Genomic DNA, 23,425 nt, shown 5'->3' with positions numbered 1-23,425 from the left:
AGTTCAGATATTCTCCTTCGCACAATGTCGTTTGACAGAGACACTTGCTTCAGCTTTTGAGCTTCAGATTCTTCCAAAACGTTTGATACAATAACTTGGCAACAAGGCAAGATCAGTTGTTCTTCGATGATGTGAGGCTTCTTAGGGATAGCTGTTTTTCTTACAACTTCGTAGGAGGCCCTTAACCCTGCATTATTTTCCTTCCATTGATCACTAGTGCTATCAAATCTTGACCTAACTAAACTATTAGCTTGCCGTTTAAAAAAATCTGCATCTTTGTTTTGATAATCTGGATGATGTGTTACCAAATGCCCTTTCAGTTTGCTAGGTTTGAGAGCAGAACTTGCTAAAACCAGCATAGCACGCACTGCGGCTTTTCTTCTCCTCCAGAATGTATCATAGTGAAACCAAATTGAACATAGGAATCATTGAATTTAATTGTTTTCGAGGCTGAGCCATTTTGACTTTTTGTACTCAAATTTAAGTTAAAATTTCATTTAGTAAAGTTAAAAAGTTATTAATCTTTGGCTAATTTGACTAAGGTTAAACAAGCTAAAAGTTCGGAAAGGCATTCAATTCAAAACTTAAATCAGTAAAAATAACCAGCCTTAATCAAATTCGCCTAACTCCTTTATAGTCAAGTATATTTCGTAATTCTGTTCTTGATCTGGTAAACACGAGTGTTGTAGGAGTACGTCACCACTATATGCACTTCTTGATGTCACAAAGACGATAGAAACGAAACAAAGGCTATCACAATGAAACGAAAGGCCAGGCTTAAAAAACTGTGTGGAGGGATGCCAAGCCAGCTTACTAAAATGTATCTTTTAACTTTGGTTTGGAAAATAAGTTGCCTGAAAAGTTTTACTTTCCACAATTTTTTTTTCTTCGGGCTCGTGTTAATTTGTTTGGAAAGTGCTTCGCGGTCCCAGAAAATTGTCTCGCGGACCCCAAAAGGACCGCGGACCCCAGTTTGAGAACCACTGCTCTAACCCTTGCTGATCGCAGTTTCCACAAACATTTTCCCGCAGTTTCGCAATTTCCGCTAACCACAGTTTCCGCTAACCCTCGAGTTTGTTTCAAATTGTTTGGGGAAACTCCGATCAGCGACTTCGGCTTTGTGCTATTAAACTGCGATCAGCAACTTCGGCTTTTTTTAATTTTTTCTCTCGATCTTTTCAGGGTACGAACTGACTGTACGAATGGTTCAAGGTACGAACTAGGTTGCACCCATTGTAAACTGAAGTACCGTACGTTTTTGATTCTTCTTTTTCCAGAACAGTTAGTGACCATCATACAAAGAAACAATCTAAGAATTATTTCTACATTAGGGAAAGCAGCTTCAACTTTGTCATTCTTTATTATCTGGTAGGCTACATGTTTTCATGACTAAAACTTGCTTTATTTCCATAAGCCTTTTTAAGATATATACAGGTAGAAATGCAAAAGTTCATCAACAAGACAGAGATCAACATCAGTAGGAAATTTTTTCGCTAAATTCATGACACTCTGTAAAATCTACTCCTTTGATGCATGAAGATCAATTAAAAATTCAGGAAAAATTTATTGGTTTATTTATTTCATTTTTAGGAAAAGTGGGGCCCTCTGTCTGGGGGGCCCCTGTGCTTTAGCACACCCTAGCACAATGGTTAATCCAGGCCTGCATACGGTATTTCCTGCTTTTATGGGTTAATATGGTTTAATTATGTCGCAGTTCCAGATTTGCAGTGCTTCTAGGAGGATTTTGACAAAATTTACTCTCAAGAAATACAAAAAGTTTGTCAAAAGCCATAATTTGATAAATTTTGACTTCATTGTCAATTTTGACTTTATTTGGATTTATTAACTTCTTATAAACAGTCCCCTAGGTGCTGAAAACAACTTTATCTTTGATTTGTGGACAGACAAGGTCCTTAAAAAATTTTGACTTTATTGACTTTTGCGGGCCCTACAGTACGGTACTTATGACATATTTTTCCCTATTGAGTGGAACCACAGATGGTTGAAACTCAACGTATATAATTTTTTCATTGATATATTGTGTGCAGTTATACTAAGCCAAGACAATTGTAGGTAATGTAGTTATGAACCAACTTTGTATCTAGTTTTATAAACTTCTTCAAGCCACATGAAATTTACAGAAGATCACAAGTCAATTAAAAGTCACTTGAATCAGGTAAGTTACAATGTGACTACTTTTAAGAACTTAATGTTTGCTATTAATATAGCCTCTCAGTTACTTAAGCGTAATGATGCAGTTCTCGGAGTATCCTTCTTGAACAATGCATTTTGAGGACTGCTGTCCATTTAACAGCAGAAAGTCTAGATAATTCACAGATAACAACACTTCTAAAAATGGAAGCTTCATTTTGTGAATCTCTATGACTGGGTCTGTGTCAGTGATGCAAAGCCTGTGCAAAACTACCCGGAGAGAAACGATTGCCATAGGTTCACATGGAAATGTAGCAACGGAGAGAAAATTTTCCTCGAGCATGTTGTCAAGAATAAGTTTGATATTGGTGCAATACTTTTATAACTAATTTATGCATCAGTACTTCACTATGGTCATATTTTTGATGAAATGCCATAACTAGTATTTAAGTGTTAAATTGGTTGCCTAGCAGATTTACAGCATATAATTTTGTGAAATAAATGTTCAGTACAGGTTTAGTTTTGTGTTTTATGTTCTCGGCAACCAAGCATGGCTTACCAGACCAGAGCTCTTTCTCGGTGGCCAAATTCTCACATTCGGCAGCCAAAATAAAAAATCCATCAAAAATTTGTATTTTTAAAAATCCATTAATTAATATCGTGCTTTTGCATTCATTTAGATAAGTACAACGCAAACAAAGCCCTAAAATATATTTTCAGTTGTATGTAAGTGTAACCTACTGCTTCCCATGTAGACGTAGAGCTATATATACTTTAAGTTTTTTTTTTATAGTTTGATGCTTAGCCCTTTTACTAAAGTTTTATTAGCAATATTTCCTGTTGGCATATGAAAGACTTGGTCATGAAAAGGTTGTGAGTGAAAAGAAAAAAGTTTGAAACACATACCGAGGGAGGGAAAAAACATTTCAAATACCAACAGTCAGAGTGGAGAAATAGTGGCTTGTGGAACTGACGACCTAACATGGCTTCGGAGGTCATTTATTGACCTCCCGGCGGCCATGGCCGCCGGAAGCTTAAAGGCCTTTACGTATGAAATTTACTTTGCTTGCAATGTTTTTTATGATTAGCATCAATTTCGGTCGGTAATGTTACCTGTGTTTAACATTGTAACATTTTCTTGAATCATTTTGTAAATGTGAAGAACTAACTCTCTCTGTCAAAACAAAGAAACACTTTCAACTAAGAAAAAAACTGTTTTTGTGATGGCTTAAAGAGGCTTGGACTACCAGTACTGATAAAATTCTTAATAATTTCAAAATGCATCTTCAACAAATTCTTTGAAACAGCGTAACCAGGCCTTTGTCTCTTTTCTTCATTAATCAAACTTCTTTTCTAGTCCAATAGGTTAGGTGTTCTGCCTTTTACCACCCTTGTAGCATTGATTTGGACCAGTGGTTCCAATCTTTTTTTTGCTCATTGACCATTAAACTAGAAAGATTGTGGTGGTGGGCTGGTGGCCCATTAACTTATGCAATAAAAAACACAAAGTGACAATAACACAAAATATTATGTGGATGAGAAGACTGACTCACACAGCCACGTGGTAGCCTAGTAAAAGACAATAATTTTTCAGACTGTTTCTGCTGATAAAAAGTTATGATGATTAGGCTATTGTGAATATATTATCATATTCTGAATTATGCTTAGCTTGGTGGCCCACTGGAAGGGTCTGCTACTATTCGGTGAGTCCGATTTGGTGAGTCCGATTCGGTGAGTTCATAACCTCTAATCCTTAACCCCTAACCCTAAAACGGCAATGATAATTAGGCTACGGTACCCAATAATTTAAAAAAAAAATTGAAAAAATTCCCCGTTAAGGGATCAGACTCACCGAATTGGACTCACCGAATCGGTCTCACCGAAACGGGCCATTCCGCCACTGGAAACAGTGTCATTGCCCACCAGTTTGGAACCACTGGTCTGGACTAAATGTCAAGACAAGTGTTGTGTATCCGATGTGTCATTTTGTCATCCAAACAAGACAGACCCCAAACTACCATGAGGGTATGGTCATTGGACAATTGTCCAGTTGACATGATCTGTTGCTAACATGTGCTAAAACGTTCATTATTTTCTAGAATTTATCGTCTACTGTCAAGCTTCTTCAACAAGAATGTAGAAGAAATAATTTGCCAACAGTGGAATCAGACAGTGACTCTGCTCAGCAGCTTACAGCAGTTCTAGAAGGTTGTTTCATTCATGGATTAAAAGTAAGTTTATACTATACAATTGCCTAATTTGACACCAAAAAAGAAATTTGGAAAACTGTCAAGTACTGTCAAAAAGTTAATCGAGTCATCCAGTTAAGCAATTTTGTGAATTTCTCACCCTAATAAAGAGAACCATCGACGCTTTTATGTTTGTTAGTACACATTTTCCATGTTTGCAGGATAAAGTGAGTTTAAGGCAATATTAAGATGCCATCACAGTGTTACAACACAGAATCCTTATTTTCAGTCTAATGTCTGTAGCTTTGACAGAGAATTAATTCTGTAATACCATAGACCTGGGGTGTCCAACTGTCCATGGTCCAACTCAAATATGCTAATACATAAACTGATAAAACTTTAATTAAATTTTTTTTGTTTCATCCTTTAGTGACTTTTCTTGACTTGCAACATGCGTAATCAATATGTGTATTATGTGTTTGCTTTTACGAAACTATCCATTATTCACCATCTTGAACACCTTTTTGTTTGTATGCTATTTTATCTTGTTGATTTTTTTCATTCTTCTACATTATTACAGTAAAAATACTTATTTTTTGCCTCATCATAGCTTGAATGACATGAAGTTACTTACGCTGAGTTTTTCACATAGCAAACATTGGTGTATTGACTCCACATATCTTTACAATAAACCTTTTCAAAACAATTCTTAGCTATCTTTATGTTGTAATATCAACTTGTTTATTAAGTAACTGCAAGTTAAAAGCGTGTTGTATTTTACGATCCGCTTCATAATATTTTATTTAAAAACAAAGATATCGGTCATTTCATGAAAAGTATGTATATATAATAATATTGTTTCTATGATGCCTGCCCTGTTTTATTTTCATGCTCTGCATGTGAATCAAGTCTTTAGACATGAAACTGCAACTTGTGAGAATGGTCTAGTGTGGGTATCTGATTCTTTTGAAAATTTGGGAACTTTTGAATTTTTTTAGGAATTTACGAAGAGTTTTCCCTTTTCTCATTATTTTCAAGGTTGTTCTGGCCCAGAGCAGTTGTACCTTGCACTGCCCATTGCCCAATGCCCATGTATTGGTAAAATACCCAAAAGAGGTTTAGCTCTGTTATTTACAATGTGTAGGGGTAGGCATACTGTGCATCAAATAGAGCCCTGACATAGGCCTAAGCTCATTTTTTGTCTTCACTGAAATGATGCTTGACTAATGACTATTATATCTTTGTAATGAATTGCTACTACATGTTGTGGGTCTGCTACTATTCGGTGAGTCCGATTCGGTGAGTCTGATTCGGTGAGTTCCTAACCTCTAACCCCTAACCCTAACCCCAAGCCCTTAACCCTAAAACGGCAATGATAATTAGGCTACGGTACCCGATAATTTAAAAAAAAAATTGAAAAAATCCCCCGTTAAGGGATCGGACTCACCGAATCGGACTCACCGAATCAGACTCACCGAATCGGACTCACCGAAACGGGCCATTCCGACATGTTGTAGTATGTACTGTACAGTCATGTGAATCAAAAATCAATACATGGGTCAGATGCATCAATTTTGTACCCTGTAGTCTCCAGAACGCATTTTTGCAGTTTTGGTATTTCTTAAGGTTTCAGTCTACTTTTTTAGGCTTTAAGTTACAGTTTAGATATGTGCTAATTTTCAATGGAAATTGTTAACTTCTTAGCAAAAATTTTGGATTTATCACAAAATTGCCCACTTTTTTTGGATTTTTTACGTTTTTACTTCTGTAATTCCCTTGTGATTTTTCACAGGCAAATACTGCAGTGCTAAACTGACTTTTATTTAACACTGTGCAGCTTTAGCTACATTTTAATGTTGAAATGACACTGGCTTTACAATTTTGGCCTTGTATTTTTCTCAATTTTACGAATCTGCAATTTTGGCTCCACTATGTTGTAGTCTCCAGAACAACCCATGGTACTACTCTACCAATGCCTACTCTGTGCTCCTGTTTGGGTGTAAAATGATGCAAATTTATATATAAACAAACCTACAAAACAAGAAAACAGATTTACTAAAAAGTGTGATAATAGTTCACTCTTCTATGGAAGCTATTTAGCCTGGCTCCAAAATTGTGTAGTCTCCAGAACAAACTTTAACAAAAAATGTATGCTTCCCTGTTTAAAATGGCAAACATTCTTCCAGTATGTGATGGACTAGTATGCTCACTTAGCAGGATTTCATAGAGAGGACTCGGAATAAATAAAAGATTAGGAATTTCTTTCTTATTGAATTTGTCTGTAGTCTCCAGAACACTGTAGTCTCCAGAACTTTTTTTTTTCTTTTTTTTTTGTAAAACCAGTAAGCACTCCTTTGTACAGTTATTTTTACATGTAATGTTACTATAAAAGTTGCTCATAAGAAATGATACCTGTTGAAGCATTCTGTAACCTATTTTTGATCTTAGAGAACATAGATACAGTTAAAGTTGTTAAATTTTAATTTAGCTGTGATTGTGAGGTGCTTTTTACGCATATTTGATTGGCAATGGCTCCATATGAAAAAAGTATTGCTATTACTATTGCTAGCATATGATTTATTACTACCTTGAGGTCAAACAATACATGACTTTGGCTGAAGTATCAGAATATTTAGGTACATTATCGCACAACTGCAGTAAACCTGCTAGAAACTCATAAAATAGGTATACTCACACTGATATTTAATTTTCAGTATAAAAACATGATATTTTTTGGGGGCAGTCTTTTGATTTAGTTGGTAGAGAAGTATCTCAAGACTTTTAAATCAAAATTTTATGGCACCAAGCATTCTGAATTTTTTCTCTGTTCTGGAGACTACAGGTACAAAATTGATGCATCTGACCCACATAAGTAATTTTTCATGGAACTTCTTTTTTGTGTATTCAGGAGGCATATTATGAAGCAAAAAAACGTCATAAAGATTTACCCATTCCGCAGTTTTGGAATCTTATTCTTAAGATCAGTCATAAAGACACTCTTTCTCAGGTAAGCAATTACGTCTACTGCTCTGTGTGCATTTATTATTAAGCGTATTGTTGTGTTCATACCGGTACTCAGTGAGGGAAGCCTATGTGATTCCAACTATGAAAGGAATTAAGGAATTCAATCATGTGCAATCACAACGGATTCAGTTTTAAAAAACATTTGTTACCAAAGCTGCCTGAAATACTTTAGCTTTCCTAAAAACATCACTAACAAAGCTCTATCAATTTAAATAAAAAATGCAGAACCTTAATACAAAAACCATATATACTTGTGCTATCATGGCATTCGATTGATTGCACTGATGACAGTTTAGTTTTCAAAACATTTTTTAACGAGTTCAGTTTTTGCCTTTTGGGCTCTGTACTCTGTAGTGTTAATACAAATCAAGTGAGTTATATTTACATGAAAAAATATCAAAAATAGAAGTAAAAGAACAAAACATTACAGTTACATGATAAAATGTAATTAATTACATAAAGCTCAATTACGAATTGCAATTGATCCAACTCCGGTATGTAGTTTAAAAATATCAAAAATAGACAGCCACAAGAATAATGTGGTGGAGGTGGTAGTAGTAGTACAGTTTTACTCTGGTAATGTCCTCATTATCGAGGGTGGCCGGATTCACCTCCACGTGCCGCAATAACTTCTATTGTGTGGTCTTCTAATTTATGTTCCTGCGTCATGCTTGCTTTCACACAAACCTCTAAGGCCAGTTTAAATACATCTTGCTATTGCAGACAGAGAAGCTCAGCTTCATAAAAACCCGCGTTGGCCGGTCCAGAGCATGGTTGCGATTAGCTTTAAATGAATCGTCCCTCTCCTCATATACGTCATCTCTCCTTCACACACCAGAATATAAACTGTTGCTGAAAAAGTATTATGAGACACACGCCTTACTGAGAGATAACGAACAGGTATTGTTTGTATATGAAGGCTCATTGTTTACTGATTAAATTAATTTAATTTACAAGGCTTTCTTTGTGGGTCTAGCATACCAGCCAGAACTTATTGACCCTAATACTTCCCAGTGGTTATTGCATCTTCATGGTAATTTGGTTGTTAGTTGCGTGGCCTCACATGGTAAAGCTAAGCTGTTGCCTGTTTGTGTTCTTAAGACAATCAAAATGTTAGTTTTCATTTTTAAATAATGTGGTAAGTGGGTGAGTTAAGCCGCTGTTCAAAAACATTGTGTCCATTTATGAATCAAGTGAGTTCGAATGCTCACTGCTCATAAACTAAAAGATGTTTTGTTCAAGAACCTTTTGAAGGATTTTGACCTAGGAACAGTGTGAAAAATTATTATTTCTGTTTGAGTCAATTTCGCTTGGCAATTTCGTAGGTCATAAGTAAGCAGCTATTGTGTGAAGTATCACACAGCTTACAAAAAAAGTTTTGAGTACTCATTTAGTTGTATGTACGAATTTCGTTTCGCATGCCAGGTTTCAGGATGTGGTTGTGTCTTTCTACTCAATTTCAGTTACTAATTATGTACAATAATTCGAATTTTTGCAGAGCGACATCTTCTTGAGCCATCTTCAAGGTGTTGAGAACTTGCATTTTGAACTCGGTTGTAACTCCTTTGTTCTCAATTCGTGGACCAGAACTCCGTTGGAGTTTGGAGGAGTCATTGCACGAAACCCTGTCAAACGGTGAGAGATAGAACGCCGCCTTTGTACGATATCACCTAGCACCTGCTCAGGAAGCCATTATTTTAAAATCTTCAGTAGAGCCGTAGATCTCTTGGCAATGTTATTCATCGTCATAGTATATATAGAAATACAGACAAAACCGGATAATCGTGTAGTCAATTTGCCAATAATTTTTGTGCATTTTCCTTAGATATGCCATTATCCGACTCGGATTACCAGATTATTAAGCTTTCTGATTTAGGAATCTTATGCGATAAAACGGTTTTTGCGCTTAACTGTTTCTGTGCCCAACTTTGTGCATCAAATACACGTCGGATGTACATTGTACATTCAGACTTATTTTTTGAATAAGTTTTCATCTGATGATAGATGATGGTGCGCTATCACACTTACGTAGAAACAATGCAGATAGACGTTGGAACCACAGCAAAACAATGTTGTCATACAAAATGAATTCTTGTATTATTTTTGATCCATGCACATTCCACAGCTTCCAATTCATCGAAAAAAACTTTTAAAAAAACATGCGTTATATTAAAATATGAGCAAACGAAGCGTCCGCTAACCTGCAATCAGACCAACATAGAAAGCAACACCACATAGGAAAGAAACAAATTACATCGAAATCCTGCATTTTTACATTGATTTAACGTCTGCAAATTTACTACAATCAGATAGTAGATTGCAATCAGTAGTATTGGGTATTTTTGTATCTTTAGTAGTTTGTCTGTTATTCTTACCTGTTGTTATGGCCTTTAGTGGTAACAACTTTCTTGTTTCTGTAGCTTACAACGGTGTGTTGCTTTGCTTCCAACGTCAGCGTTATTAAAGTTGATTGAATAAATGTAGCCTACAGATTGCCATTTACTGTTATCAGATAATAAATGCAGTAATGATTGAAAATGTGACATGGACATTGAACAACGGCCCTTCTATTGGTGATGTTCCAGTACCGTTGCATGCCATTTTGGTCATTTTTTTTATGAGAAATAATTTTCTTGTTCACAGTCTGCATCTATTATGTATGCATCTATTAGAGTATTACCTTGACCACGTTGAAATCCATCTGGGAATCAACTACCAAACTCCACTTTTATATGTCCGGTTTTTGCTATTGATTTTGTAGTCAGTACTTTGTCACAAGTTTGTTTTTGTACATAGAAAGCCACTTATAGCTGGTAGCCATCTTGCCGGTTCGACATCGAGTCTCAAGTTGAAGCAATCCTCCCCACACAGTCAACTGAAATCCGGCGAAGCTCCAAGTTTGCCATCAAGCCGAAAGAGCAGCTTCTCTGATTCGCTACAGATACCTTTCTCACTTTCTCCTGCCTCAAGGTATAACAATAAAGACTGTGCAGGTTAATTTTATTAAAATCAACGGAGAAAGATTCGAGTGAATAAAAAAGTCTTTAACCTCTCAGCACAAAATGAAAATGAAAAATTTGCGACCCTCTCTTTCCTTACAAAGGATAAAGTTACATCTTGCAGAAGCACTCAGTTTTTTTTTACACCAGCTGTCGCATCTTGCATTCTCTGTCATGTTGATGTGTGTTTCAAGCTAGTGTTTTTCAACTCTGCGAATCTTTTGCAGTGTTTCTTCTCTGGTTGCCAGTCCTTTGCCATTCGCTCAAGTACGAGCCGGGACGGAAGGTAAGTTTAATTATTTTAATGTGAAACTTGTATGTTTGTAAATTTTTGTGGTTAATTTACTAGCATCCGTTTTGTTTTTTCTGCTGAGGTTGAATTGAACTGTTTCGTTTACAAGTAATGCGCTCCCCCTGAAACTGTTTTGTGCATCAAGACCGTTTGCTCGTCTAGCAATGATGCGCAACTAATAATATGAAAAATAAAAACAAAAGTGTTATTGTGCTTTATTAATGCTTTATGTATTGTGACTAATTGCACCCTCACATCGAACTGCCTGTAGAGTTAATTGAGAAACGTCATTGGTCATTAACAGAAACGAATCGTTCTTCGTACTTCTTTAGCTTTCAGATGAGCATCGCTTAAGAGAATATTTTATACTTTATATATTTAACTTTAAGCAGTTATAAAAAAGTTCCTAGTTATATAAATAAATTAAGAGTTTAAAACTTTTCATATTTCTTCATTTTGTTTCATTTGTTTTGTTCTAGAAAGGTTCCTTTGTCTCCAGTTTTAGAATTGAGTTCTAATCTTGGGAGGTTTAAATACAATGGAATATAAAAATGCATTTCAAATTAACTAGGAACTTTTCTTTTAGGTGATTTCTATTAACACTTAAATAATTCCTACTTGCATCTTTTATTGTTTAACCGCTGTGTGTAAACTTTTATTCCACTAATATGAAGTCAACTTCCGCAACAGCTCATTGCCGAAATAATGTAACGTTAAAGGTCTTGTGCAAAAAAATTGTCGAAACTTTGCATAAAAGAAGTGTCCTACTTTTTGTTGTAGTTGACAATAGCAACATGGTCGAAGTGTTGCCAGAGGCAGGTCAAGCTTTTTCCCCATCTAACAAAGAGCATGACGATGCGACAAATAATGTCTCCTCTGTTCTGCATAGGCGGCATCTAATGCGACGGAAGAGGATTAAAGCGAAAAGACCACAGGTAGGTAGACTGTAGTGGTAAGATAATTAGGGCTTGTTTTTGCCAGATACACTTTTGACTGCACAATATACCACCTTGGTTAATTCTGAGTTCATTGCGTCTGGCCTTGCTGCTCGAACAAGGCTTTGAAAACATATCTTTTGGAATTTTTATTTTGAAAATAAACTCTGGGCCACTAAGCTGCCGATATTATGATTGAACTATGCAAATATGAAGGAACTTGCTGGTTGGAACGCTCAAGACTTCTAACTACCATTGAACAACTAAAATTAATCTTTACGGTTTTCGGTGGGCCATTAAAGACGAGGAAGTTTGTTTGCTTACTCAGCAAAGGTAAAATTGTCACATTTTTGTCACGTGATAGGTTTACTATGCTTTGCCTGTCAGACTTTGCCCTTTTGTATAAATAAAGCTTTCGTGGCTGCTTTTTCCTACTACTGTATCACATTTCAGTGTCTCTTTGTTTTCGTATTTTCAACACGAACTGTTGTGAGGCTGGAGCCAAGTATTAACGCATTCTTCTCGTTTTCGAAGCACATGACTAACACGAACCAATTTTAAACTAAATGATGGGAAGTTGGGGCCAGTTGTTGATGACTGCTTTGAGATGAAAAATCACTGCAATAAAGTAAAACCCAGATAATAAAATCCATTATTTTTACTTTGATTCAATGTAAAAATGACTCATTTTGCTGTCTGGGAAGTTCCATAACCTTTGCTACCACTGTGAATGGAGAAGTTCGTCATTTAAAATTTCTGTGGAATCTACTTACTTTGCTTTCCTGAAGAAGCTCATCACGTTCTGGTGACGAACCGTTTGAATTTATTGATTGTTCAATTTAAGGATTTTTGCATTATCAACAATAGTCTATACATTATTTTAATATCTAGCAGTGTTATTAAATTACTATTTTCAAAGTGTTACAATTACATGTAACTTTTTGCTATGTTTTAGCTGGAAGACTGCACCAGTTGTACGGGAAGTTGTTCCAGTTCACCGAACAGCATCGTCAGTTATGAAAGTAGTTTGTCGTCTAGCAAAATAGAAGCGGCGCCTAGTGCCAGTAGAGTCAGTAGTGTTGCCAGCTCACCTACACTTTCAAATTCTGTTTCTGTAAGTGTGTTTTCATGTGGTTGTAGTCCGTATCGTGCTGTTTCGTTATTGATTTACTAAAATATCATATAGTTTTTAGCTTTTCTTGAGTGCTGGTGTTAAATTAAAATCATTGCAGTAATTCAAAAGCTTGTTATGGCTGCTTTAGAGTTCCCGTCAAATTTTGTGGCACGTTTGACAAATTTATAAGACCGTTACATGCAGATATAAATAGCTGAGTCCCATACTTGATCCAAGCATTGGGAGATGAGAAAGTAAGTTTCTCATTACACTAAGCCTTCGGCACTAACGAGAATAGGGTGGCTAATTCCTTTCCTTCGGCCGCCTTTTTTTCAGCAAGTACGCCCACTCAATGCGTATATGCGGCCAAAACTCCCCTGTTTTTTAAATAGTGAAATAGTTTTTGCTTTGGTATCAAAATGCGTTACTACTGCTAGTAGTGTTTAGTTGATCACTTGCAACCTTGTTAACTACAGTATTTGTGCAGCACGGCACGTTTCGGTCAAAATTGAAGTACTGTACTTTGATTTGCATTTTCTTTATCACAAGGTCTTACTGTCTAGATGCGTGCAGGCTATGGCACCAGTGAGTCATCAACACAACGAAACCTAGATTCCCTGACTTCAGAAAAGACTGACTTCCCACAAGATTTAACCAATCTTCCTTCACAAGAGCCTCCATTCAATCTCGCAAGTCAAGCACAGCATCAAGTTGCAAAAGAAATCAACTTTTCAGAGAGTTTCTCCACGAACTCCCATTTCTCCACCGTTGCCCAAGCGGATGACACATTACACATCTCGATGCCAGTAGAAGATAGGACGTTAGATACTAACGAGACGCGCAGCCAACGAAAAGTTCATGACGATTTTATTTTAAGAAGCTCCACCCCTGCTAAAGAAACGCTTAAGAAAATATATTTTCCATCATTACACAGGCAAAAGTAAGGCAAACTGTTTACTTTTTCAAGTCTTAACCTAGGCCAAGCTTTGAATCCACTAGTTTCGAAAGAAACGTATTTGTTGGTAAGAAGACAATGATATGAAGGCACGTTGTGTAAATTCATGGTTCCTAATTCACATTTTATCGCTACTGATATGGCCTAGAATTACTAGAGTACAAAATCTTTCCAAGACGTTCTCAGCCAGAGGGTAAATTGTACTTCCACTGTCCGCAAGTATTTCATTTTTTACGTTACGGTACGTAAGTTGTATGGCCTCTTCATCTCGGTATGCTGAAATTAGGAAAAAGAACAAGTTCCAAAATTTTGGAATCAAGATCCTCCTGGTCCAAACCTTAGCCTCATGTGCGGAAAAAAACGTTTTCAATGCAATTTATTAACTCTTGTTGGTCTGTGTTATACTGTCGCTGGTTAGAAATTATTATAAAGGTTGTTGAAAGTACAATTTTTTAGCTCATTGTTAAAAAATGATGATTGATCAATTAAATCTTCAGCTTGGATGCGGTTGACGCTACCACTTCATTTCATCATCAACTAGATAACGCTAAAAAGATGGACCCCGTTGATTCTCCGCAATCCTCCCCGGACATGAGTGCATCGGTATTGCAGGAAGCACCTCACTCATCCGCTTGTCCACACGTATCTCTGGGTATGTTGTCTTCGCATGACATAGAGTGGTTGAAACTAGTTAGAACCGGTTTACGCAAGCAGATATTCGTCTGGTGTTCTCATTGCTCTCTGTTGCTCGTTCCTTGTGTCCTACAACGTCCTTTAAGTGCAAAGAGTCATGTTATTGTGTTTAGGTCAGGGGAACAGCCTACTGTGTGGGGTGGGGTGGTCATCTGACCATGTGGCTGCTGTTGATGGGAAAAAGGAGACAGGCGTATCTCCTCCAGTGGTAAAGCCTCCTGTTAGCGCGAATGGTCACCTACGGTCCACTGGCTCATCCGACACCTCAGCAATGGTGTAAGCTATGCGTTTTGTGAATGTGTTTTGTCTTGTTTGAAAGATCTGCTTGACTAGAAATTTACCTTGAAAATGCATCTTGAAAAGTTAAAATCGTGAAACGCCTATGCAAAATAAAATTTGTGCGTGTGCAATTGTTTTCATTTACTTTTTGTCTGAGCTATATGACACTTTCAACTACTTCAGCGAACCGCTAGTAGCCTTTCAGGCGCTTAAAATTATTTTTGAACTTTTTTCCAGCCGACGAGAAGGTTTTCTTCAGAAGAAAGGCGAAACTCTTTTATTTTGGCGCACGAGATGGTTTGTCTTGAGCGATGGAATTCTATCCTATTACAAAGGTACGCTTGTCGTTTGTTGGATGTTTTCTTCCCACTTTTTTTTTCTTTTTGCACATTTTAATAATGATAATATTTTATAATGTCACGTCAAGAGCAAACGCCATTCTCCTAGCCACTGAATATGAAAATAGCAAACAGTTACTTATTCATTGATGAGCAATCTGCTCATGATGGTAAATGAAACTGACAGCTCACATGAATTTTCTAACTCCTCTTCAGATGTCTTGAGAAAAAACAGAAAATTCAAAAGTTTTTTGTATACAACGAGCTGTAATAGAAGCCTGAATAGGTGAAACAATATTGTTGTTTTTTTCAGTCTAAACTTGGCCTCCAGCCTTGCAGTTGGATGTCGCTCTCAGCTTATATATTTTTCACCTTTTTTACTTTTGCTGCTTTCAACTTTTTGTATTCTGTTGAACAACCAATCACGTGAATGAAGCCAAGCATTGTTCACGAAACTTCAATGGTCTGCAATCTATTTCAGATCAGAAATGCAAAGACAAGTTGGGTTTCATTCATCTCAGAGACGTTGACCGCGTCGACGAAGACGACATATCCAGAAATAAAACCATCTGGTTAGTCTATTGTTATCTGAAGGTCTGTTTAAATGAATCAATTGGTTATGAATCCGATCTACAGTTTATATTGAGACTGTTTGTATTCAATTTGTTGTGATGAAGGCCACTCCATAACTTGGCCAATATTTCCGTTTAACTATGTTTATATTTATATCAACGGTTCCGCAGCTCTTGACCGTTAAATTTATTAACTTTTCTTCATATCGATGGTAAACGGCAGTAACCCAACACTTGCTGTGATGGGAGTTTGTTTTTCTTTGCAGTATGAGTTCACTGGTTTACAAGTAAAGCTTCGTGTCAGGCCTGGGCTAGCTTGAAAACATCTAACGGCTAATTCCTATAATATCGTCCCCTATGTTGTATAGTCTGCCATAGGTACCGTGCTTTCAACTCACAAAACCCTTTCTTCAGCCTGAAAATGTTGGACGGAACTGAACACCAATTGGCGGCTGAGAGCAAAAGCTTGATTGCCCAATGGTCGAAGGACATCATAAATATGACAGATGCTTATAAAGCCTTGATGCCACTGCCGAGTATCCTTGATTCAATAGAGAACAGCTACGAAGTATTAGATGAGTACAGGATCGACAAAGGTATAAAGTTCGTTGAATGCAAATCGACGTTAGATTTCGTTTTAGAATTTAGTAAGCTTGCAAACAACTTCGAATGTAAAACTTTTTAGTTTAGTGCTGTAGCTGACGTTAGTCTTTTGTGGAGTTAGTCAACAATTTGATCTAGGGATTACAGAAAATAGTACTGCGTTTTCTGTAATAAAAATGCACTGAGTGCAGGAGCACGCATGTTTAAAATGAAAATTGTTGTTCTTAATTTTCCGAGGTATTTATTATTGCGTTAAGTTACAATTGTACTCTCACTGTCGTACAGTTCATCTTTTTTCTGGCACGAATTTCCCTTTTTCTTTGTAGCTTTTTGATGCAATGATCAATATTATGCTTTTTTTGTCCCTTGCAAACATCAGATGGACCACTCCGACCTTCTGAGACAAACACCAGTTACCTGGCAACAATGAAAAATCACATTATCAAAATAGCCAATGAGAAGGGACTTGATGTGCAGAACTACCAATGTGCCGACTGTGCTTCGCCTATTGGTAAGAATGCTCGTCAGCAGCTCATACTTTTCCGAGCACCGCCATTGCCTTCCAAGAGTATTTTTTTCCTTACAATTAAAATTGGCAATAGAAACTGTTGGGCGTTTATTTTTGTATTAAAGTTTGAGGATTGTCTCTTGAAAATACAAACTAAACATTGTTGGAATAGCGTTTTAGTAAACGCCGATGTATTGCGAGGCAAAACTTAATTCATTCCCTATTTACTGTAATTTCTGTGCATTTTAAACCCAAAAAGTGTTATATAAATTTAGTAGCAATTAGTTTAAGAAAATAAGGAAGGCACATTTAATTTAAAGAGCGGCTCCGATTCAAAACACTAAGTGACTGTTTTATTTGTGTCAAAAAACAAACCATAACGACTAACCAAGCATAATATTGAAGAGCTTAGGAAGAGTCAATTTACTTCTCTCTTGTTTTGATCAATAAATCACTTTCTTTAATCCAGGAATGATTTATGGAGCACCACGTTTATGTTCGTTCACCGGCCAGTACTACTGTACCCAGTGCCATCTCAATGAAGAGCACCAAGTTCCTTCGAGAATGATTCATAACTGGGACTTCAGAAAGCACAAGGTCTCCAAGAGGTAGCTTCGAATTTAATCGAAACATTCTCACAAGCTTTTTATTTTGTGCTTTTTTTCAATCAGCCGCTTCGCAGGCAGCAAAATCCATCGTTTTACAATGAAATGTAAAACTGACGGATTTTGCTGTTTGGGTTACTCAGCCTTTAAAATAGCTCTGAAAATGCGTTTTTTATGGTTATACAATATACATCATTGTAACAACGTAATTATACCTTCATATGATAAATCTATCCATCATTATTTTTAAAACGTTTTGGCGAAAACTATGTGTGAAGAAACACATGTATAACGACTTAGCATGAAACTCAACAGAAATTTGAGTTGCGTGAAACCAATATAAAATAACTTGAGCGAACATTTAGCATTCCAGCACCTGACCATCGTGCAACCCACTTCCAAAATTGGTTATTTTTACATTGATTACAACGTCTACAAACGTTGAATCAATGCCGAAAGGACCCATTTTGGTACCTGGGTCATTCCACCCAGGTCGAAGAAGTTTCTAGAAGACATGTGGAAAGAACCTTGCATCGAGATGGACAGGGTTAACCCGGCTGCATACCGCCACCTCGCGGACTTTCGAAAACTCCTTCCGCTCCGCTTGCAGTTGAATTCCTTGCATCCTTACATCAGTAGTTGCCGCATTATTCCAATCGGACAGTTTAATTCAAAGTATGTGCACTTTCAACTCAAAGGTTATCAAAAAGATTTGTTTCAATCTTTCCAGCAAAATCCGTCATTTTTACATTGATTCAACGTCTGCAGACAGATTCAACGGATTTTGCTGTCTGGCTTGCTATCATAAGCACATAAATCAGAGTATCTCAACCAGATCGGCTCAGTGTGTTTATGATAGAACTAGACCAATTCTCTACCGAAGCTTTATCTTGCTATCAATTAGACCAGTGGTTCTTAACCTTTCCACACTGCCGGACCGGTACAAATATAAAAATCCTTTTGCGGACCAGTAACTAGAATATCTAAAGGACGATGATTTTAAATGAGGTAATCGAGAAAATTAATAAGAAACTTAAACAAAACTATGCTCAAATATTCAGTGTGGCCTACGCAAATACTTTAATGTATGTCGGAACCTTATTTATTTTAAAGTTGCTTGTGTAAAATATTCTTCGAGATTGAAACTAGAAGTGTTCATCGGCACGCAATACAGCGTATCAAGCGAGCGAGACAATTTTGTTAAACCGGAGAAAAATTAACATGTTTTTTTTTGTGAAGAAGGGAGCGTTCTTCCTGGCTATCAGCACGTTTATGCTTGAGGAAAGAGATTAGTCCGTGAATTAAGTTAGTTAATCAGCCGATTTAGTTAATTATATGGTAGATAATCTCTTGCTGGTGCATCCAGCCCTAAAAATCAATTTAAAAAGTTCTTGCTTTTAACGTTAGTTATCAATGTGGAAAATTTCAAGTCGTTTGAAGCATTTTTTTCTTCTGAGTTTTTCCGCTTCCACTTGAAGAAACTGCTCACATCATACATTTCCAGACAGCAAATCAGTCGCTTTTTACTTTACTTCAACGTCTGCATACGTTAAATCAATGTAAAAAACGTATGATTTGGTGACGTTAGTTTTCAAACTTTTTAACCGGTTAAGACTTCCTCGAGCGATATTGTTATATTAATAAGTATTATGCAACCAAAGTTGATTGTACAGTATATAACACTGTATTTCTTACGTATTCCTCAAATAACCGTGCAAGTAGCTGTGTTTAGGGAGCATAGTCATGTACGCACAGTGTTTTTTTTAAGGTGTTTTGGGGGACCGAAACGGTCCCCCAAATTTCTCCAGCGGTTTCCCAAAATTTGGACTTGCAACTACAGTAGAAAAGTAATAGCTGTTTCTCGCTATGTCTTGTCGATAATACGAATATAGCCTACGATCAATAGTTCACGTCCGGAAAAAAGAATAAGTGGAGATACAGCTAACAGCTGAATCAAAGAGTTATTCACGAAAGAAGTGCACCTTCGATACTCGTCAATGTTTATTTCTGATTTATGGCGCATAATGATCAGTTTTTACGTGTGGAAACATAACAAGCAGAAGCCAACAAGTACACTTTGTTTGATTGTGCAGCAAAGTTGTTTGGCGGCCGTGTTGGGCAGGCTGTTTGGCCGCTTAAAACTTGCGGTCTCATAAAACTACTTAGCGGCCACCCAAATCAAACCTTAAAAAAAACCTGTGTACGCATAAACCATGTTTGTCCCTTTATTTTCCAGATTATCGGGCCATCATTACATGTTAGAGCACCCCCACAAGTACTCCCCCCATGACCTCAATAAGCTACATTTCGGGGGGCTTATCGACGTTGTAAGCAAGGCAGTGTCCTTCGGCATCAACCACGTTCGGTCTTGTGACCTTTGTTCTGTCAAAGGGTTTATTTGCGAAACTTGCCAGAAAGACGAGGTACGAGGAATACTTTCAATTTTTGCCTTTTGAAATTGAATTACATTAAAAACGATCTACCCAGACCAAAAATCAACAGTTTTCACGTTGACTCAACGTCTGCAGACGTTGAATCAATGTAAAAAAACGGTTGATTTGTTGTCTGGGATAGTCTTCATGCTTCTTGCCACTCAGGCATTTTCTCTTAAATCGCGTGAAAAGAATTTAGTTGTCATCAGTTCCTGCTCTCCCGCGGCATAAATCACTTTGTTTTGCGATTATTGTCTTTTGTGAGTTACTGTCGTCTCCACTCCCCTCTAATAATATCGTTCTTATTTTTAGTTGATTTAACGTTTACAGACTTTGAATCAATGTAAGAACAACTAATTGTTTCTACTGTGGCTGGGTTACTTGTGCAAATTCTTCTATGTACTGACCATAGTCGTTCATTATTGATATGTCAGCTTGTCGTTTTTCTCCAGCAAGCCACTCTTTTTACATTGATTCAACGTTTACAGACCGATTTTTTAGACAAGCTAAAACACTTATGTTTGTAGTTAGCTATATCCTGTTTCGTAACTGTAAAATTGAGAACATTGTTCTGTCAAAATTACAAACAAAGATGTGCTATTTAAAATTCAAACCCAAATGGAAATTCCACAAACAATTAAAACAAAAAAATTGAAATTTTTTGGGCATATGGTTCGCAGTGATTCTACTTGAAGACGACTACCAGAAAAATGAATGAATAACGACATGGAGTCAGACCACTAAGAATTTGGACTCATGATATAAGGACTGTCCAGGACTTGATGAGAAAACTACAATAGAAAAATCTTACTACAAAGGAACTTAATGATGTTGATTCTGTCACTTATTTTCATTTGTTATTTATAACTTTTCGTACCTTTTGTTCAGATCATCTTTGCCTTTGAGTCGGACAAGACCTCTCAGTGCGATGAATGTAGAGCCGTTTACCACAAGGTGCGTCACCCAGACAATAAATCGACTATTTTTTACGTTGATTTGCTGCCTGGGAACCTGCGTTGATTCAGCCAGAAAATCAGCTCTTTCTTACACCTTTCTAACGTCTGCAGACGTTAAATCAGTGTAAGAAAGGACTGATATGTTGGTTGTGTATAAAGCTTTGATTGACATGCGGCTACTTATCATATGAAAGTTCTAATTAAACACGTTTGTTGCTTAGGATTGTCTGAAGGATGTTTCAAAATGTCCCAAATGCGAGAGAAGAAATCGGAGGTTGAAGAACGAAGAGGAATTGTTTTATGTGCCATCTCAAGAGATTTGACATCAATCTTTTTCTTCTAACCTCTTCATCTTCCGTGGTTGACACATGACGCATAAGCAAGAGGGTGACTGTGATCACTGAGAAGAAGTTCAACCAATTGCCCATTCCAGCTTCTGTACTGTCATCAACCCAGCTAGCAAAGTAGTTTTTTTTACGTTGGTTCAACTGAATCGATGCAAAAAGACTGTCTGGGTATTGCAACTGCTGTCGAGCTAGTCTTTTACCAGCCAACAGAATTAGTACTTTTTTACATAGGTTCAACGTTTGCGGACGTTGGGTCAATTCAAAAAGGACCAGTTCTGACGGCCGGCTTATCACTTTTCATCAAATCGTTTCAAGATTGAAATTAAAAACTTTGTTCTTTTGCAAACGTCAAGAAACATAAAAAACATATTTTTCACTATAATTCACTATCAACCAAAGCGTGAAGCTTCGCTTTCCCATCGCAACTTCCCACACAAGGTTGAATTGAATGAAAACTGTGTTTCAAACAATAATGTTATATTCTGATGCGATCCTTGCACTTGAGAGGTAAACCTAGGAAACAGTGTTAGTATTTATTTTACAATATCGTTCTTGTCATACAGCAAATCTGTCGTTTTTTACGGCACTGTAAAAAACGACCGATTTCCTGTCTGTGTTGTGACTACATTATTTCTTGTTTCTTGATTTGTTTAATTTCTCGGCAAGAGAAGAAACATGTTCTCATCACAACACTACTGTTCATGCCTGACAAGGTCTCTGTTGAATTTTAATAGCCTAAGTGAAATATTTCGGTCAGTATGCGTTGAAAAAATGTGTGCAAAAGGAATATTGGCTGAAATAAAACTTTCATTTTAAAACTTGTTTTGTTTTAAATTCATTTGTTCTCACATCTGGACGCATTCCAACCAGCAAATCAATGTTAAACGGATTGATTTGCCGGCAGGGTGGCTGTGGAAGTGATGCATGTGCCTTATTTATATTGTTGGTGCCTTGTCCAATCGACGTTTATTGTCCAAGTAGTATCAGTTAATGTTCTTACATTGATTCAAGTTGGCGGGTAATATTTTGTTTGATATTTTACTATTTATCATTGTTTGTGTTTATATTATGATGGCAATGAGATTTAAAGAGTAATGCGAAGAAATATATTTTACATCAAAATCACTTTGGTCGACCAATTGACAAGGTTCTCAACACCGCTCCGCACATAATGTGAGAACTTGTTGTTTCAATTTTCAAAACGTTTTCAGGTATTGTCTTGCAGCAAGTCTAATGCCTTGATGATTTCTCTTCATGTATTTTGTTTAATTGCCATTGTTTTTCACTCAGCAAATAAACTAAAACCTTCGTCTTGAATGAGAAGTAGCAGGGTCTCAAGACACAGCAACCGTAAACCGTTCTGATGAATCAGTTTGAAATCGTTCTGATGAAGCTGCGAATCAGTTCTGATGACGAATCGCCATTTTTACAGTACTCTGGCGACGAAAAAAGTATTGATCTGTGAAGTGACTTCCATATAGCCCAGTGGTTCCCAACCTTTTTTTGGCTGTTACCCTAATCTCCAGCCTGAAGTGAGCCAATTACCCCCACAATCAATTTTCAAAAAAAAGTGTTTATTGCTACGTATTTCAAAGGGCCAACTCTGACAATCAAAATGCAATAAGTTACAATACTGAATACAAGATAAAAATGCGTGGTAAACATTCAATGCGAAGGTTGGGCCTGGACTTCAGCCGCCAGCTTTATGACATCGCTTTCGACATCTAGGCGATTGCGCTTCATTCCCAAGACAGGTGAAAATCCTTGTTCACAGCGATACGTTGTTGAAAAAGATGTCAGGATATTTAATACCAGTGTCGCTAACGTTGGTGCGTCTTGGAGTCTGCTAAACTAGAAGGGTTCCAAGCCTTTCCCTTGAAATCAAGTTTCAACGCTTCGTTCATTCGGAGAGTAATAAATTCTTCTTTGGTCGGAAAGTCGGCATTATCCACCTGACTGTCATCACATGTGAAGGGCTCAGTGCACCATTAGAGACTAGCCGTATCCAAATTCGGAAAGTAGTTGTCTATCTTCTTGGCTAGGTGGTCAGCTATGTCCTCCTTCAACGCCGCTGTCAACTTAAGTCCATTCGACTGTTGAGCGTCTAAAACTGCGCCACGGTGCCTCTTCCAACTCGCTTGTTCCACAATTTAACCTTTGCGATAACTGCTGCTACGGCTACTTTGGTGTCGATCACAATTTCATTCTTGCCTTGAACTAAAAGACTGCCTTTGTTCAATTCACCAAAGAAATCAGCCAGATAACACAGCTGGCAAATCCACTGTTGGTTAGAGAAGTTTGCAGCCAAGTCGGACTTCTTTTCAATCAGAAAACCATGGACAGCCTCACAAAGTTCGACCAGGCGGGTTATCACTTTGCCACGAGGCAGTCATCGTACTTCTATGTGGTACAGTAATGCTTCGTATCTTTCTC

The 23,425-nt window shown here is 37.1% G+C and overlaps 1 protein-coding gene across 2 annotated transcripts; it reads left to right on the top strand.

The window, feature by feature from the left end:
* Positions 1 to 2,046: 2,046 nt before the first annotated feature.
* Positions 2,047 to 22,309, top strand: LOC145774209 (pleckstrin homology domain-containing family M member 1-like). Of its 2 annotated transcripts, XM_082585385.1 has the most exons (21): positions 2,047 to 2,176; positions 4,251 to 4,382; positions 7,249 to 7,347; positions 8,088 to 8,264; positions 8,863 to 8,999; positions 10,161 to 10,334; positions 10,591 to 10,649; positions 11,436 to 11,590; positions 12,546 to 12,704; positions 13,268 to 13,644; positions 14,157 to 14,311; positions 14,466 to 14,628; positions 14,869 to 14,966; positions 15,451 to 15,541; positions 15,956 to 16,137; positions 16,524 to 16,655; positions 17,122 to 17,260; positions 17,750 to 17,932; positions 19,494 to 19,680; positions 20,578 to 20,643; positions 20,867 to 22,309. In XM_082585385.1, the coding sequence occupies exons 1-21, from the start codon at positions 2,129 to 2,131 to the stop codon at positions 20,966 to 20,968; spliced, it is 3,015 nt and encodes a 1,004-aa protein (XP_082441511.1). In that variant the 5' UTR covers positions 2,047 to 2,128; the 3' UTR covers positions 20,969 to 22,309. The 2 variants fall into 2 exon arrangements, with proteins under 2 accessions (XP_082441511.1, XP_082441512.1); XM_082585386.1 differs by lacking the exon at positions 17,750 to 17,932.
* Positions 22,310 to 23,425: the final 1,116 nt, after the last annotated feature.

This window comes from Aplidium turbinatum, chromosome 7 (genome assembly GCF_918807975.1).
Source record: "Aplidium turbinatum chromosome 7, kaAplTurb1.1, whole genome shotgun sequence".
Lineage (NCBI taxonomy): Eukaryota > Metazoa > Chordata > Ascidiacea > Aplousobranchia > Polyclinidae > Aplidium > Aplidium turbinatum.
This window is presented reverse-complemented; position numbering and strand designations above follow the sequence as displayed.

Coding starts and splice junctions, on each gene's coding strand:
- LOC145774209 (XM_082585385.1), top strand. CDS start 2,129: ATGAAATTTACAGAAGATCACAAGTCAATTAAAAGTCACTTGAATCAG. Junction 4,383..7,248: donor GTTTCATTCATGGATTAAAA/GTAAGTTTATAC, acceptor TTGTGTATTCAG/GAGGCATATTATGAAGCAAA. Junction 20,644..20,866: donor GTAGAGCCGTTTACCACAAG/GTGCGTCACCCA, acceptor TTTGTTGCTTAG/GATTGTCTGAAGGATGTTTC.